The 17,081-nt window shown below is 42.0% G+C and overlaps 1 protein-coding gene across 1 annotated transcript; it reads right to left on the reverse strand.

Moving 5' to 3' along the window:
* Nucleotides 1-554: 554 nt before the first annotated feature.
* Nucleotides 555-4,835, reverse strand: irx1b (iroquois homeobox 1b). The gene is made up of 5 exons (XM_024441164.2): nucleotides 4,396-4,835; nucleotides 3,149-3,391; nucleotides 2,115-2,880; nucleotides 1,409-1,469; nucleotides 555-979 (listed from the first exon to the last, which is right to left on the reverse strand). Exons 1-5 carry the CDS (start codon nucleotides 4,627-4,629, stop codon nucleotides 928-930), a joined length of 1,356 nt encoding a protein of 451 aa, XP_024296932.1. The 5' UTR covers nucleotides 4,630-4,835; the 3' UTR covers nucleotides 555-927.
* Between the last annotated feature and the right edge of the window lie 12,246 nt (nucleotides 4,836-17,081).

Raw genomic sequence — 17,081 nt, forward strand, 5'->3', positions numbered from 1 at the left:
CGTTCCACATTTAGAATTTGAATGAGCGCCATGTTGGCACCCAAAGTACCAAGACAGTCACATTGAAGAAATTATGTCGTTGCAGACTCGTACAGAAAAATGTGGAAAAATCACACGATTTCATGTAAAATTTCACATAGGAAATCGTGTTTTTGGAACACTTTACATTAATTTCGACAGTTATTAAAACACTCACATGTGAAATGTACATATGGTGAGTGTTTACCTAGCTGTCTCGTTTTTCCACATAATCCCTTACCTGAATGACAAAGCCAATTAAAGAGCTTCGGTTACATTGGGTTATTGGCCAAATGCTGCACACATTTTCAATTATTTACATGTTTGTTATTTTAGCAGACGCTCTTATCCAGGAGCAATTGGAGTTAAGATTTTTCGCCAAATCAGCCCGGGCATTCGAAGCAGCAACCTTTTAGTTACTATCCCAACGCTCTCAAACGCTACCTGCAGCCCCAATGGTGTAACTTTGGCTATGGTTTATCATCATCATCGTTGTAAATCATGCAAAATGGAAAACGATATATTTGATAAGACTGTAGGCGTAGGCTACAGGATGAAGAATATAAAAATAAATCAAAGTCTATGACCACGATTAAGTTTATTTCTCAAAAATATATCCTTTAAACAAATTATTTACATGTCGATAACTTTTTCATAGAAAATAAAACAGAAAGAAAACATACACAGCAAAGACAAACATTGCCAGTATAACTGGCAATACGGAACATGTGTGTGATCAAAAACAGGCCTATAGGCTATGAATCTTGTCTCGCATCATATAGGCCTACTGTTTTAAAATCTGACGAGTTGAATCTTAAGTTTCACTCTCAAAAATAGTAGACTATTTGATAAATTGTTCTTCGTTAAATAATTATTCCAGATTATTCTCCGATGATAACTCTTCACTCTTCATATTGTGGAAATGGTCGAGAGAGCGCGTTGCGCGGTTCCGTGGTGAGATCTTTTGATGAAGAGAAAAGAAAATACAAACGTCAGAAAATTTAAATGAGTGTGACATTGAATAATTCATTTCCTATAACGATATTGCTATCAGGCCTATTTCATATCCTCCCTCAACATATGTGTATTCACTGGCAAGGCGTGAATAAATTGAGGGTAGATTATTTAAATTGCGTGAACGATGATAAGTCAATGGCGCCCGTTCCACCCCTGTTGGCCGTATTAAACGGTGTCTAGTGAGGCGTTAAAAGCCGTTAAACTAGACCGATTAGATCTCTTCAGATGATTTATGAGCTCGAGCTGTGACAAGCCATTCCGTCAGGTGAAACGGCCTTTAACGGCGGGTTAAAAGGTTCATTTAGGCCTACCGGATGATTATAATATAGATGACACTTGACATAATGTCACAATGAGGTTTGAAATATCTTACCTGTCGGTGATCAGCTGGAAGGGAGACTTCGGCGAGCCAGACCTGCGAATATTCACGTCATCTGTAAACAAATAAACAATCAGGCAAATCAGTAAAATAATCAATATCCTTAGTAGACCTATTTTGAATTAGGTTAAGCCTGTTTTTAATGCAATAGTATTTGAGTGATGCTTTGATGAAGGCATAACTGCCGGAACACGTTAGACTGCCCAGCCGAAAATAAAACGGTGAAATGAGGTGACATCTTTTTGTCCTTTAAAAAAACTAACATTTTGGAGTGCCACGGTCACCCAATGCTCTTCAACTTGGGATTTCATTTAAAGTCATTGTCATATATGGCAGAGCACTTAGCTAATTAATCGACACCTGTTAGCCACTCCACAGTATTTGTGTGTTGTTGTGTGTTGTTGTAGGCCTGTGACCGCTTCGAAATGAATGTATTGTTTATTAGGCTCTAGGCTATATTAGGCTATAGCTGATTTATATAGCCAAATGTTAGTTTTCAGAAATATCATAATACACAACATGAATTAAAACGAGTGTCAGATCAAAATAGTGTGCCATATGTGGAAATTGTTATTTGGACAACTGAAGAAGAACACTGGGCCGAATTCATGAGACTGTTATTCATTTCCAAGCAGATGAAAAATAGCCTCGATTCACAATCATAAACATATGCAGGCCTAGGCTACACTACAATACATACCATCTCGCTTTGGACTGAAGCTCTCCGACGACTCATCTCCACTCTCGTCCTCGGATGCCCCTGAAGCCTGCGCCGCCCTTGCGTCCTGACGCTTCAGTGCGCCATGGAGAGGCATGTGGTGTCCAGCTGGGTTTGCCGTGCTGAGAAGCGACCTGACGCCCAGAAGAGAGTTGGCACTGAGGAACGCCGCGTTGGCCCAGTTGTGGAGCTGCTTCCCTATCTGGCAAGTGTATATTCCATGACCCGGGAGTAGGGCCGGGTGGTGGGAGGGAGACGTGGCCGCGTGAGGAGCTGAGGCAGCCGGGGAAGGTTTATGGGAACTGTCAGGGCTTGTGGCTGTCTCCGCCAGAGACCAGATTTTGGGTTTGTTCTGTGGGGGCCTCTGGCACCCCGGTCCATTGGGGGAAAGATCCACTGCGTTTTTACAAGCACCAACCGGCGCCTTGATGAGAGAAATAGGACCCTCCATGCCTCTGAGGGCTTCAACAGACAGCTTCCTCTGGCTCTCCAAGCTACTCGAATCCGATGCCAGCTTCCCCTCTCCCTCCCCTTCCCTCTGATCTCCACGGTTCTCCTCGACTTTATCAATGTCGATACTCTCTAAATCGATCTCCTCGTCCTCTTCATCCTCGCTCTCCTGTTTCTCAGGCTCGTCCTCATTGTCACTACTGAAGATCCGTCCATCCCGGTCCTCCGCGCTGCGGCCCCACGTCACCTTGTTCTCCTTCTTCAGACGCCTGCGCGCGTTGGCGAACCACGTGGACACCTGGGCGGACGAAGGAATTAATGTATATACTTTGTTGATCCTTTCTTAAAAATATTCAGAATTAGGTTAGTAATTAATCAAGTTAGTATATATTAAACTGGCAGACATGAGAACAGCACAGGCAAAACACACTGACAGGCAGACATATTTAAAGTAGGCATACAGGGCCCGGAGTTTTCCAGGTCAAATCATGTAGGCCTAGTAGAAATACTCCTGGCCTAAACCTATTTTATCCCACATAGCAGTAGAAACCTTTATCCCTATATACCTGTGTAAGTGTCATCTTAGTGATGATGGCCAGCATGATCTTTTCTCCCTTGGTGGGATACGGGTTCTTCTGGTGCTCCTGCAGCCAGGCCTTCAGAGTGCTGGTGGTCTCCCTGGTGGCGGCCTTGGCTCGGTTCGGGTCGCCGTAGCCATACTGGCCATACGGGTAGAACCCCGCGCCGGTGTGGACAGCCAGACCTCCCGGGTGAACTCCGGGGCTGTCTTTCAGATCATACTGGGAGTTCTGGGGGACAGAAATAGTGGGAGAAATATATGTAATGTTTGTCTCTCCAAAAATGTAATAGTTCTAGGCCTATTTGTTTTGATCCAATTTGTAGGCCTTTATTGATTTTCCAACGCAAAATAAGTTTACAGTATCCTGGGTATTATGACTGTAGGGTAATGTTGAAAAACTACCCCATATCAGTTCGCTCAGTATGAGTTTGTTTTGAAAGGTGAAACTGAATCTCACAAGTCCTGATAAACAATGATGTCACACTTCCAGTGTGATCTCACACTGTGCAGGCTATCTCCTAAAATAATTAACGACCAGTTAACGACAATTAGGCTATTGTTATTTTGTCTAGGTTATGGAGATTTTGTTTCAACTTTTTCATACAAGCACCGATATCTCCAATTTCTTATAGCCTACAATAGGTCTTATTTTGGTCAATTACCCAAACTTTAAATATTAGCCTAAATAATTCTACATAATTGACAATATGGGTATATAAATGAAACTTAATATTTTATCAAATTGCTAATTAATTATGAGATGTATTTTATATGGAATATAATGTATAATTCAGACATCACTTAGGCTAATCTCGCTCATGTCTAATTGTTTGTTTAATCTAATCTTAATATTTCTGAGGAAATTTAAAATTACTTTTATCTTATTATCGAAATAAGCTACCCAATGAAAATATGCAAACGATTTGTTTTAATGACTCACATTTAGACTTTTGGTATTGTGCCATGAATAATAAATCAGAAAATCCCATAAACTCTTTTTGTCCCTATTTCAAGGACCAGACATTTCAGTTCCGAAAAACATGATTGAAAAGAGCTCAAAATATAAAACATTTTCCCTATTACAATCCCATTATATTAGAATATTAAACTTTCCAATCCTTAAAGGCAATCCACTTGCATGTATTTAACTGGCCTGCACATTCAATCAACATTTGAGAAACAACCACTCGAACAAAGTTCCAATTCTACGTTCCAAGAAACCGTCTCTCCTACCATTTGCGATATGAGGGCGAGGTCTGCACCGCTGTAGGGGAGAAACGCGCTGTAGTTCTGAGCCGCCCACGGGTTACCATACATCCCCAGCATCGAGCTAACAGCAGCGGCAGTAGCTGCCTGATTCACGCCGCTCTCGGCGCCTCCATCCCGGCCAGAGCCGGCCCGGTCGCCCCCATAAACCTCCTGGGAGCCACTTAGAAACTGGGGATACCCCAGCTGCGAGAAAGACATGTCCGTAGAGAAAGGCACAGTAAATTCCGTGTCACAAGGGAGGAAAGGAAAATAGGAGGAATTCCCAGTTTCCCAGAAAGATAAGGATGTCTAAATTACAAATCACGGGTAGTCAGTCAGACAGACAGTCCCACTCCCCGTCAGCGCAGCAAGCTCCAATGGTAGTTATGAGTTTGGCACTTGAGCGCCCAGTAAAGCCTCTCTCTCTCCCCGCAGGACTCTCTCTAGTAGAGCTGACGGGATGATTGGCAGGCTGCTTAACAACCAAGCCCCTCCTATGCCCCGGGCAAGCGATCAGTGCATTGGTTCCTTCTCTGGGTCCTGTGTGTGTGTGTGTGTGTGTGTGTGTGTGTGTGTGTGTGTGTGTGTGTGTGTGTGTGTGTGTGTGTGTGTGTGTGTGTGTGTGTGTGTGTGTGTGTGTGTGTGTGTGTGTGTGTGTGTGTGTGTGTGTGTGTGTGTGTGTGTGTGTGTGTGTGTGTGTGTGTGTGTGTGTGTGTGTGTGTGTGTGTGTGTGTGTGTGTGTGTGTGTGTATGTGTGTGTGTGTAAGAGATAAAGGGAGATCTCTTTTCTCATAATCACCGTTCTGTCATTTTTTGAATGGGTGTTCAAATAAACAATGAAAACAAACAACATAAACAGAAAAAGGATACAACAATAATAACAATACTATTAATATTGTATGAAGGCCTGATTATTAAACAATTGGCTTAATAACAATAATGATACATTTATCCAAGAATGTGTATTATATAATAAATAGGCCTACGATAAATAAATCATGTAGACCTATAACAAAAGCATTTTGCATTCATTTGAGCCTAGACCATTTTTTAAAATCTATTTCCAAACTCTTCCTAACTACTCTTACGGTGCATTATACTTTCTCGCTACATTATAATTAAGTCTAAATATATAAGTGGTCCTGGGAGACTGCGACCTAGAACCGCTCCAGAGGAGTATCGGCGACAGCATGGACACCAGATGGCCGAGGGAAGCGTCGACTCGGACGGCAACAGATACCGCGGAATGTCGGGTGATATCGACGGAAGTCACTGAAGCATATTTTAAGATTAAAATTCAAGATAGAAGGGGCGTAAAGAGTGAGATAGAGATGGAGGGAGAGGGAAAAGATTGTGTAGATATGAGACACGAGGTCTGTCCATGGAAGGAAAACAGATGTTGAGAGATTCTAGTAGGCTAAATAGGAAAATACATCTACCTAGGAAGAATGTTTACATAACTTATAACTATATATGAGTTAGATATATTTATCAACGAGTTTTCAGAAGATTAGTCTAGTCCGAATTTCAAACCTAATCTTCCTAACCATGTAACATTTAGTATTTCATGTTTTAGACATGGGAAATTTGTTTAATTAATTTATTTGAGAAATGTACTGAAAGTTGAGTGCAATTGCCAGCTGTATTAGCAGTCATCAACAACATTTAATTGACAGTGGCACGGTTATGAAATGCCACCAACATACATACAATGTGAAAGGGTGAAATCTTTCTCTTTCATTTTTTAAATCTTAAGCCCTGTCTGCACTACACTTCAATGAAATAATCCTGATCCCTTTATTCAAAAAGAGGTACATGTAGGCTACTCTAAAACCTGCACAACACACACACACACACACACACACACACACACACACACACACACACACACACACACACACACACACACACACACACACACACACACACACACACACACACACACACACACACACACACACACACACACAGCTAATGAGGTTTAGCACCCTGTTTTGTGCCCCTGTACCCTCATACACCCCTCCTGTAGCCCCCTGGATGTGGACTCCATCAGATGTTAGATTAGTAATTAGTGATCCTCCTAAACATAGATTCATCATTTCACGGTGGACTAGCTGATGAGGATGGCTGGGTATGGAGGGCTGGCTAGCTTTCCTCTCTCTCTTCCCTCCCCTCTCTCCCCTCTCCCTCATTCTCCCCCTCTTTTTCCATATTTCGCTCTTTCCTCCACTATCCTCTCTCCTCTCCATCTCTTTCTCCCTCCCTCTCTCTCTCCTCCCCTCTCCTCTCAGCCCTGTGCTGTGAAGCACTGAGAAGACCCTAATGATTTAATTACAGTGTTTAAAGCTCACTCTGAGCTGGCAAACCCCTAGCTGCCACACACACACACACACACAAAGTTTATATTCCAGCTCTGGCACCCAGGGCTCGGCTCATGAATCTCAAAGCTGTTTTCTAAATACACATTATGACGAGCAGTGCTGGGGGTAGCAGTGTGTGTGTATGTATGTGTGTGTGTGTGTGTGATGGATGCTTAAACTCCATGGCATTTTAAATGGCATTCATGGAAAGTGGTTATATCCTCATTGCTAAGGTAAGTGGAGCCAGGGGAATCCATTCCAGCTCCATAAAAGAGCAATGTTAAAGACTCTCACCCACCATCTCTCTTTCACTTTCTCTCTCACTCCCTCTCTCCTTCCCCCTCCTCTCTCTCTCTATCTCCCTCTTTCACTTTCTCTCTCACTCCCTCTCTCCTTCCCCCTCCTCTCTCTCTCTATCTCCCTCTCTTTCACTCTCTCTCTCTCGCTCTCTTTCACCTTCTCTCTCTCTTTCCCCTCATTTGTCTATCTATTTATCTTTCCCTCTCTTTCTTTCATTCTTTCTTTCCTTCTCTCTCTCGCGTGTGAGTTCATCACTTCAAATTAATGCCTCTCTCATGACAGACGAAGGAAACGAAACACATCCACCATCTAATAGGATAATATAGCCTCCATCTCTCTCTCTCTCTCTCTCTCTCTCTCTCTCTCTCTCTCTCTCTCTCTCTCTCCACCACCCTCTCCCTCTCTCTCTCTCTCTCTCTCTCTCGCTCTCTCTCCCTTTGTAGACTTGATTTCCATAGTGTCTCTGTGGAGAGTGAGTTAATGAATTCCTCTGAGCTGGAGAAAGGAGGGAGAACGGTTTGGCGGTTTGGAAAAAGAGAGAGGGAGAGGAGGACAGAGAGGAGGAGGGGGAGAGGAGAAAGGCTTTGAGCTATGCCATTCAACTTCACAGCCTCCCTTGGCCTGCTTGTGTATTCAGAGTGTGTGTGTGTGTGTGTACGCAGAGCGCCCATCCCGGCCTTTTAACGTGAACCTGCTAAGACTACCAAATATTTCTTCTGGCCCCGACCCTCCCGCCAATCCTCCCTCCCTCCAATCCTCCCTCTCTCTGTCTCTTTCTCTTTCCCTCGCTCTCCCTCTCTGTATGTAGGCTGTGGCTCTAGGATCCTCAGGAGGCTGAATCCCACTCCCTCCCATTACCCTCTGAGTCCTGCGCTCAGACAAAGGAATAACTTATAGTGAGGAAGACACACACACAGTTTTAAAAATGTACCTCTTACTTAGCTTGAACTCTGAAGTAATTTCCAGAGGCACTAAATCTGCCAGTTCAAAGATCAAAGGTTATTCTCTATTTTACAGTCAACTAATTATCTGGTATTTATACCTTGGCGAGTCACAGTAGCACAAGGGCAGCAAGGGAATACCAGGTTTAAGTGTCTGTATCTGTTTCTCAGTCTGTCAGATAACTTGAGATAAGAAGTGACAGATTTCAGGTGTGATTTAATCATAACACATATAGATTTATTAGATAAGAGCTCCTCTCTGAGTCACAAAACACTCCTCCACTTCCAACTATTGTTCCCAAGTACTGCTACCGTTTCAATGAAATCCAAAGGCATACCATATCATTAGTAGAAGTTGTATCTCTTAAGGGTTTGTATCCTGAAGAGTTGCAAGGGACCCACTCTGATATACTTTATTTGATACATATTGAAGTCAACAAGATCTCATAGTTTCCCTTCGAAATTCGACGTGTTATGGATGAACGTCTATTTTTGATGCATTAATTCTGTGTGGTTACAGGGTTAATTCTGCGTGGTTACAGGGTTAATTCTGCGTGGTTACAGGGTTAATTCTGCGTGGTTACAGGGTTAATTCTGCGTGGTTACAGGGTCAATTCTGCATGGTTACAGGGTTAATTCTGTGTGGTTACAGGGTTAATTCTGCGTTACAGGTTACACGGTTAATTCTGCGTGGTTATAGTGTTAATTCTGCGTGGTTACAGGGTTAATTCTGCATGGTTACAGGGTTAATTCTGCATGGTTACAGGGTTAATTCTGCATGGTTAAAGGTTAATTCTGCGTGGTTACAGGGTTAATTCTGCGTGGTTACAGGGTTAATTCTGCATGGTTACAGGGTTAATTCTGTGTGGTTACAGGGTTAATTCTGCGTGGTTACAGGGTTAATTCTGCGTGGTTACAGGGTTAATTCTGCGTGGTTACAGGGTTAATTCTGCGTGGTTACAGGGTTAATTCTGCGTGGTTACAGGGTTAATTCTGCGTGGTTACAGGGTTAATTCTGCGTGGTTACAGGGTTAATTCTGTGTGGTTACAGGGTTAATTCTGCATGGTTACAGGGTTAATTCTGCATGGTTACAGGGTTAATTCTGCGTGGTTACAGGGTTAATTCTGCGTGGTTACAGGGTTAATTCTGCATGGTTACAGGGTTAATTCTGCATGGTTACAGGGTTAATTCTGCGTGGTTACAGGGTTAATTCTGCGTGGTTACAGGGTTAATTCTGCGTGGTTACAGGGTTAATTCTGCATGGTTAAAGGGTTAATTCTGCCTGGTTACAGGGTTAATTCTGCGTGGTTACAGCATGGTTACAGGTTAATTCTGGTTAATTCTGCGTGGTTACAGGGTTAATTCTGCGTGGTTACAGGGTTAATTCTGCGTGGTTACAGGGTTAATTCTGCGTGGTTACAGGGTTAATTCTGCATGGTTACAGGGTTAATTCTGCGTGGTTACAGGGTTAATTCTGCATGGTTACAGGGTTAATTCTGCATGGTTACAGGGTTAATTCTGCATGGTTACAGGGTTAATTGTGCATGGTTACAGGGTTAATTGTGCGTGGTTACAGGGTTAATTCTGCGTGGTTATAGTGTTAATTCTGCGGGGTTATAGTGTTAATTCTTTGTGGTTATAGTGTTAATTCTGCATGGTTACAGGGTTAATTGTGCGTGGTTACAGGGTTAATTCTGCGGGGTTATAGTGTTAATTCTGCGTGGTTATAGTGTTAATTCTGCCTGGTTATAGTGTTAATTCTGCATGGTTACAGGGTTAATTGTGCATGGTTACAGGGTTAATTCTGCGTGGTTACAGGGTTAATTCAGCGTGGTTACAGGTTTAATTCTGCATGGTTACAGGGTTAATTCAGCGTGGTTACAGGGTTAATTCTCCATGGTTACAGGGTTAATTCTGCGTGGTTATAGTGTTAATTCTGTGAGGTTACAGGGTTAATTCTGCGTGGTTACAGGGTTAATTCTGCGTGGTTACAGGGTTAATTCTGCGTGGTTACAGGGTTAATTCTGCGTGTTTACAGGTTTAATTCTGCGTGGTTACAGGGTTAATTGTGCGTGGGTACAGGGTTAATTCTGTGTGGTTACAGGGTTAATTCTGCGTGGTTACAGGGTTAATTCTGCGTGGTTACAGGGTTAATTCCGTGTGGTTACAGGGTTAATTCTGCGTGGTTATAGTGTTAATTCTGCGTGGTTATAGTGTTAATTCTGCGTGGATACAGGGTTAATTCTGCGTGGTTATAGTGTTAATTCTGCGTGGTTACAGGGTTAATTCTGCGTGGTTACAGGGTTAATTCCTCATGGTTACAGGGTTAATTCTGTGTGGTTGCAGGGTTAATTCTGTGTGGTTACAGGGTTAATTCTGCGTGGTTACAGGGTTAATTCTGCGTGGTTACAGGGTTAATTCCGTGTGGTTACAGGGTTAATTCTGCGTGGTTAATAGTGTTAATTCTGAGTGGTTACAGGGTTAATTCTGCGTGGTTACAGGGTTAATTCTGCGTGGTTACAGGGTTAATTCTGCGTGGTTATAGTGTTAATTCTGCGTGGTTACAGGGTTAATTCTGCGTGGTTACAGGGTTAATTCTGCGTGGTTATAGTGTTAATTCTGCGTGGTTATAGTGTTAATTCTGCGTGGTTATAGTGTTAATTCTGCGTGGTTACAGGGTTAATTCTGCATGGTTACAGGGTTAATTCTGCGTGGTTATAGTGTTAATTCTGCGTGGTTATAGTGTTAATTCTGCGTGGTTACAGGGTTTCTTCTTCGTGGTTATAGTGTTAATTCTGCGTGGTTACAGGGTTAATTCTGCGTGGTTATAGTGTTAATTCTGCGTGGTTACAGGGTTAATTCTGCGTGGTTACAGGGTTAATTCTGTGTGGTTACAGGGTTAATTCTGCGTGGTTACAGGGTTAATTCTGCATGGTTACAGGGTTAATTCTGCGTGGTTACAGGGTTAATTCTGCGTGGTTACAGGGTTAATTCTGCGCGGTTGCAGGGTTAATTCTGCGTGGTTACAGTGTTAATTCTGCGTGGTTACAGGGTTAATTCTGCATGGTTACATGGTTAATTCTGCATGGTTACAGGGTTAATTCTGCGTGGTTACAGGGTTAATTCTGCGTGGTTACAGGGTTAATTCTGCGCGGTTGCAGGGTTAATTCTGCGTGGTTACAGTGTTAATTCTGCGTGGTTACAGGGTTAATTCTGCATGGTTACATGGTTAATTCTGCATGGTTACAGGGTTAAAACAAAAACAACTGAAAGGTTTAGATGTAGGTATTAATTCCCGAGGGGTTTAAGATTAGGGCTATGATTTGGGGAAGGCTTAAAACAAAATCTTTTAAAAAAGACAAGCTATTACCATCAAGTATCATCAAGTATTCTCATGGCTCGCTAGAGCATTGTGAACTGTGGTAGTACAGTGGTCTAAGGAGCGTACAAGTTCGCTCCCAGTGCTGGGCAATTGTTTCTCTTTTTTTGTGAGCACCAAGGAAGCAGATATCGGTGATCTGGAGACCTTTTCAAACGTCCTAAATCGGCGTCTATTTCCAGTAATCAGTCTGCTTGAACTGTAAGTGAGTTGCTCATACAATTCCAGTAAGGCAATTGAATTAAATTAAATTCAAAATAATTTATTTATCCCTCAAGGCTCATTTGTGCAGGCAGCAGTGCAAATACATAAAACAACATTTAACAATTTGCATTAGCTACTGTATAAATAATTTTAAAAATCAATAAGGTAATAGTTGTGGTACTAGTTGTGGTACTAGTCCTGGTAATAGTCCTGGTAATAGTTGTGATACTAGTCCTGGTAATAGTCCTGGTAATTGTCCTGGTAATAGTTGTGGTTATAGTTCTGGTAATAGTCCTGGTAATAGTTGTAGTTATAGTCATTGTTATAGTCCTGGTAATAGTTGTGGTACTAGTTATGGTAATAGTTGTGGTACTAGTCCTGGTAATAGTTGTGGTACTAGTCCTGGTAATAGTCCTGGTAATAGTTGTGGTACTAGTCCTGGTAATAGTTGTGGTAATAGTCATTGTAATAGTCCTGGTAATAGTCCTGGTAATAGTCATTGTAATAGTCCTGGTAATAGTCATAGTGATAGTTGTGGTTATAGTTGTGGTACTAGTCCTGGTTATAGTCATAGTAATAGTCATTGTAATAGTCATGGAATAGTTGTGGTAATAGTTGTGGTAATAGTTGTAGTACTAGTCCTGGTAATAGTCATGGTAATAGTCATGGTAATAGTCATTGTAATAGTCATGGTAATAGTCCTGGTAATAGTTGTGGTAATAGTTGTGGTACTAGTCCTGGTAATAGTTGTGGTAATAGTTGTGGTAATAGTCCTGGTAATAGCCCTGGTAATAGTTGTGGTAATAGTTGTGGTACTAGTCCTGGTAATAGTCATTAGTCTCAGTAATAGTCATTAGTCAATGTAATAGTCATTAGTCATGGAAATAGTCCTGGTAATAGTCATCAGTCATGGGAATAGTCCTGGTAATAGTCATGGTAGTAGTCATTAGTTATGGTAATAGTCATGTAATAGTCATTAGTCCTGGTAATAGTCATTGTAATAGTCATGGTAATAGTCATGGTAGTAGTCATTAGTCCTGTTAATAGTCATGTAATAGTAATAAGTCATGGTAATAGTCGTGGTAACAGTCATTAGTTATGGTAATAGTCATGGTAATAGTCATTAGTCCTGATAATAGTCCTGGTAATAGTCATTGTAATAGTCATGGTAATAGGCATTAGTCCTGGTAATAGTCCTGGTAATAGTCCTGGTAATAGTTGTGGTATTAGTCCTGGTAATAGTCTTGGTAATAGTTGTGGTTATAGTCCTGGTAATAGTCCTGGTAATAGTCCTGGTAATAGTCCTGGTAATAGTCATGGTAATAGTCCTGGTAATAGTCTTGGTAATAGTTGTGGTTATAGTCCTGGTAATAGTCCTGGTAATAGTCCTGGTAATAGTCCTGGTAATAGTCCTGGTAATAGTCCTGGTAATAGAGCTACATCACATTTTCAAAACATGGGATGTATTCACTTTTGCTTTACTACTGTTAATACAGTATTTCATTATCAACAATCCCTAGAGGCAAAGCAATAATGAAACGATTCCTTGAGGAAAAGCAATAATAACAAAAGCTTATCTTCTGCCATTAACAGGGCTGAATGAATACTGTTCTGCTGTGTTTTAACAGTTGGTTGGTGAGACCCCAGAGGGGAAACACCTCACAAAGACCCCTATCACTGCCAATTAGCGGGTGTGTCAGCGTTTGTTTGCTAATAGGCTCTTTAGAAAGCCAACAGCCCATCCTAGGACTCATTTACAGTATAGAGTTGATAACAAACCCTGCTGACCTCTAAGGAAAAGGTCCGTTTGTTTCCCTGAAAACAAAATGGCCGACTTCTTCATTGATGTTATTCACCACAACCAAGTCAAAGTTTGACATCCCTTTTAATGGCTAACTGCCACCGCTAACGGCTGTCGGAACTGGGAAGGCTGTTTAAATACAGTCCATCATTCTGAACAGAGAAGCGTGGTGAATCCGACGATGTGCTACGTGACGGCTGACAGAACAGAAGAGAACAGAGAGAAGGTGAGGCCGAACCTCCTGATAGTTAGGAGAAAGGCTCGGAGGGGCGTCTTTCTCATGGCTGAGGAGCTGATTGTTTTCTAAAGGGATTATTAACTCTTTTGTTACAGTAGGGGTCACTTTAGTGCTGCTGCTGCTTAGGAGACATTAGCATTGCTTTAATGGACACACAGACACAGAGAGAGACACACACATACACAGAAAGACACACACGCGCGCAGGCATGCACAAAGACACACACACACACACAAATACAGGCACACGGACACACACACTCACTCGAGCGCATGCACATACACGCACGCACTTACACACACACACAAATACAGGCGCACACACACACACTCGAGCGCAAACACATACGCGCATACACATACACGGACGCACACACGCACGCACGCACGCACACACACACACACACACACACACACACACGGAAACACACACACACACACACACGGAAACACACACACGCACACACACACACACACACACACACACACACACACACACACACACACACACACACACATGGAAACACACACGCACACACACGCACACACACACACACACACACACACACGGAAACACACACACAACGCTTTAAAGCGAAGCACTGATTGCTGTGTTCAGGGTTTTAAACCTCTCTCCTTTGTTGTTCCCAGTAGGAGGGGAATGATGCCGATATAATGCTGTTAAAGACAATACTTTAAAGGAGGAATGGGAGGGCTGAGTGTGTGTGTGTGTGTGTGTGTGTGTGTGTGTGTGTGTGTGTGTGTGTGTGTGTGTGTGTGTGTGTGTGTGTGTGTGTGTGTGTGTGTGTGTGTGTGTGTGTGTGTGTGTGTGTGTGTGTGTGTGTGTGTGTGTGTGTGTGTGTGTGTGTGTGCTTGTGCGTGTGTGTGTGTGTTATGTGAATGAGTTTGTGTGTGTGTGTGTGTGTGTTTGTGAATGAGTTTGTGTGTGTGTGTGTTTGACGTTGAAAAAGTGCCCTTAAGCAGAGGCTTTAAGCCTTAATGCAATAATGCTGACTTAAACCAGCACCTCAAAGAGACTTCGCAGTCTAAGCATTACCATGTCCTCTACCCTGAAAGCCCCTCTCTATTACCAGCCTGGTGTCATAGACTAGACGTAACATAGTAAATGTAAATGCAGGACACTCAAATTAGTATGATATATTATGTTTGGTATGGTTAAATGAGACAGATGTTGAATTATGTCAAAAACAAAAGTAAGGTGGTTGGTCGGGGTGGATGGATTGGCATATAATGTGAATGTCTATCAATACAAAGGTTGTGAGTTCGAATGTCATCACGGACAACTTTAGCATTTCACCAACTTTTCAACTATTTACTACATTTTAGCTACTTTGCAACTACATAGCATGTTAGCTAACCTTTCCCCTAACCCTAACCTTAACCCTTTTAGCTAACCTTTCCCCTAACCCTAACCTTAACCCTTTTAGCTAACCTTTCCCCTAACCCAAACCTTAACCCTTTTAGCTAACCTTTCCCCTAACCCTAACCTTAACCCTTTTAGCTAACCTTTCCCCTAACCCTAACCTTAACCCTTTTAGTTAACCTTTCCCCTAACCCTAACCTTAACCCTTTTAGCTAACCTTTCCCCTAACCCTAACCTTAACCCTTTTAGCTAACCTTTCCCCTAACCCTAACCTTAACCCTTTTAGCTAACCTTTCCCCTAACCCAAACCTTAACCCTTTTAGCTAACCTTTCCCTAACCCAAACCTTAACCCTTTTAGCTAACCTTTCCCCTAACCCAAACCTTAACCCTTTTAGCTAACCTTTCCCCTAACCCTAACCTTAACCCTTTTAGCTAACCTTTCCCCTAACCCTAACCTTAACCCTTTTAGCTAACCTTTCCCCCAACCCTAGCCTTAACCCTTTTCGCTAACCTTTCCCCTAACCCTAACCTTAACCCTTTTAGCTAACCTTTCCCTAACCCTAACCTTAACCCTTTTAGCTAACCTTTCCCCTAACCCTAACCTTAACCCTTTTAGCTAACCTTTCCCCTAACCCAAACCTTAACCCTTTTAGCTACCCTTTCCCCTAACCCTAACCTTAACCCTTTTAGCTAACCTTTCCCCTAACCCAAACCTTAACCCTTTTAGCTAACCTTTCCCTAACCCTAACCTTAACCCTTTTAGCTAACCTTTCCCTAACCCAAAGATTAACCTTTTAACCTGACTCCTAAACTTAACCCTAACCCCTAACCTTTCCCCTAACCCAAACCTTAACCCTTTTAGCTACCCTTTCCCTAACCCTAACCTTAACCCTTTTAGCTAACCTTTCCCCTAACCCTAACCTTAACCCTTTTAGCTAACCTTTCCCCTAACCCAAACCTTAACCCTTTTAGCTAACCTTTCCCCTAACCCTAACCTTAACCCTTTTAGCTAACCTTTCCCCTAACCCAAAGATTAACCTTTTAACCTGACTCCTAAACTTAACCCTAACCCCTAACTCCTAGCCTAACTAACGTTAGCCAGTTAGTTAACTTTAGCCACCGAGCCAGAATTCGTAACATATCATACCTTTTGCTAATTATATAGTGTGTTTTGCAAATTCTTATCATATTGTACTTTTTGCAAATTTGTTACATATAATATGAATTGTTATTCGCAACATGTTATAAGAAATTGGTGATGGACATGCACAAATGAATACATACCATACATATCCATCACGTTACGTAACATATCATACCAATTGAAGTGTCCCAGATTTACATTCTGAATAATAAAAATTCTTATCAGAAACATAACTTCCCTATACATTTTTATTTCCAAAGTTTGTTTAAACTTCCTAACTTGGAAATGCTTTGAATTTTTTACAAAAGTCAATACAAATCCCACCATAAACCTGAGCTATTGTCACTATACAGTATTCATCAGCTATTGAGCTAATATTCACAATGTGGGTTGAATGAAGTGGCAGAGTCACCTGAGACCCAGGGGTAATGTCCAGTGTGCCTCCCCCAGCTTTGAACCTCTGTTCTGGTGGATAAACAGAGAGAGTGTCTTTTACAGGTTTGACCTCCAGCCACCTACACCCAGTATTAAGGACAAGGTCAGATCTATAGTGTCCCTGTATACCAGTGTCTGAAACCAGACAAATCAGCTTTTAACTACTGATGGAGAGGGGTGAGGGAGAGAGAGAGAGAGGGGTGTGGGGGAAGGTTTGGGGGGCAGAGAAGGAGATTGAAACAAATATACAGTTGAAGTCATAAGTTTACATACACCTTAGCCAAATACATTTAAACTCAGGTTTTCACAAATCCTAATATTTAATCTTTGTAAAAATTCCCTGTCTTAGGTCAATTAAGATCACCACTGTATTTTAAGAATGTGAAATGTCAGAATAATAGTAGAGAGAATGATATATTTCAACTTTCATTTCTTTCATCATATTCCCAGTGGGTCAGATGTTTACATACACTCAATTAGTATT

This window comes from Oncorhynchus tshawytscha, linkage group LG13 (assembly GCF_018296145.1).
Source record: "Oncorhynchus tshawytscha isolate Ot180627B linkage group LG13, Otsh_v2.0, whole genome shotgun sequence".
In the NCBI taxonomy this organism is placed as follows: Eukaryota; Metazoa; Chordata; class Actinopteri; order Salmoniformes; family Salmonidae; genus Oncorhynchus; species Oncorhynchus tshawytscha.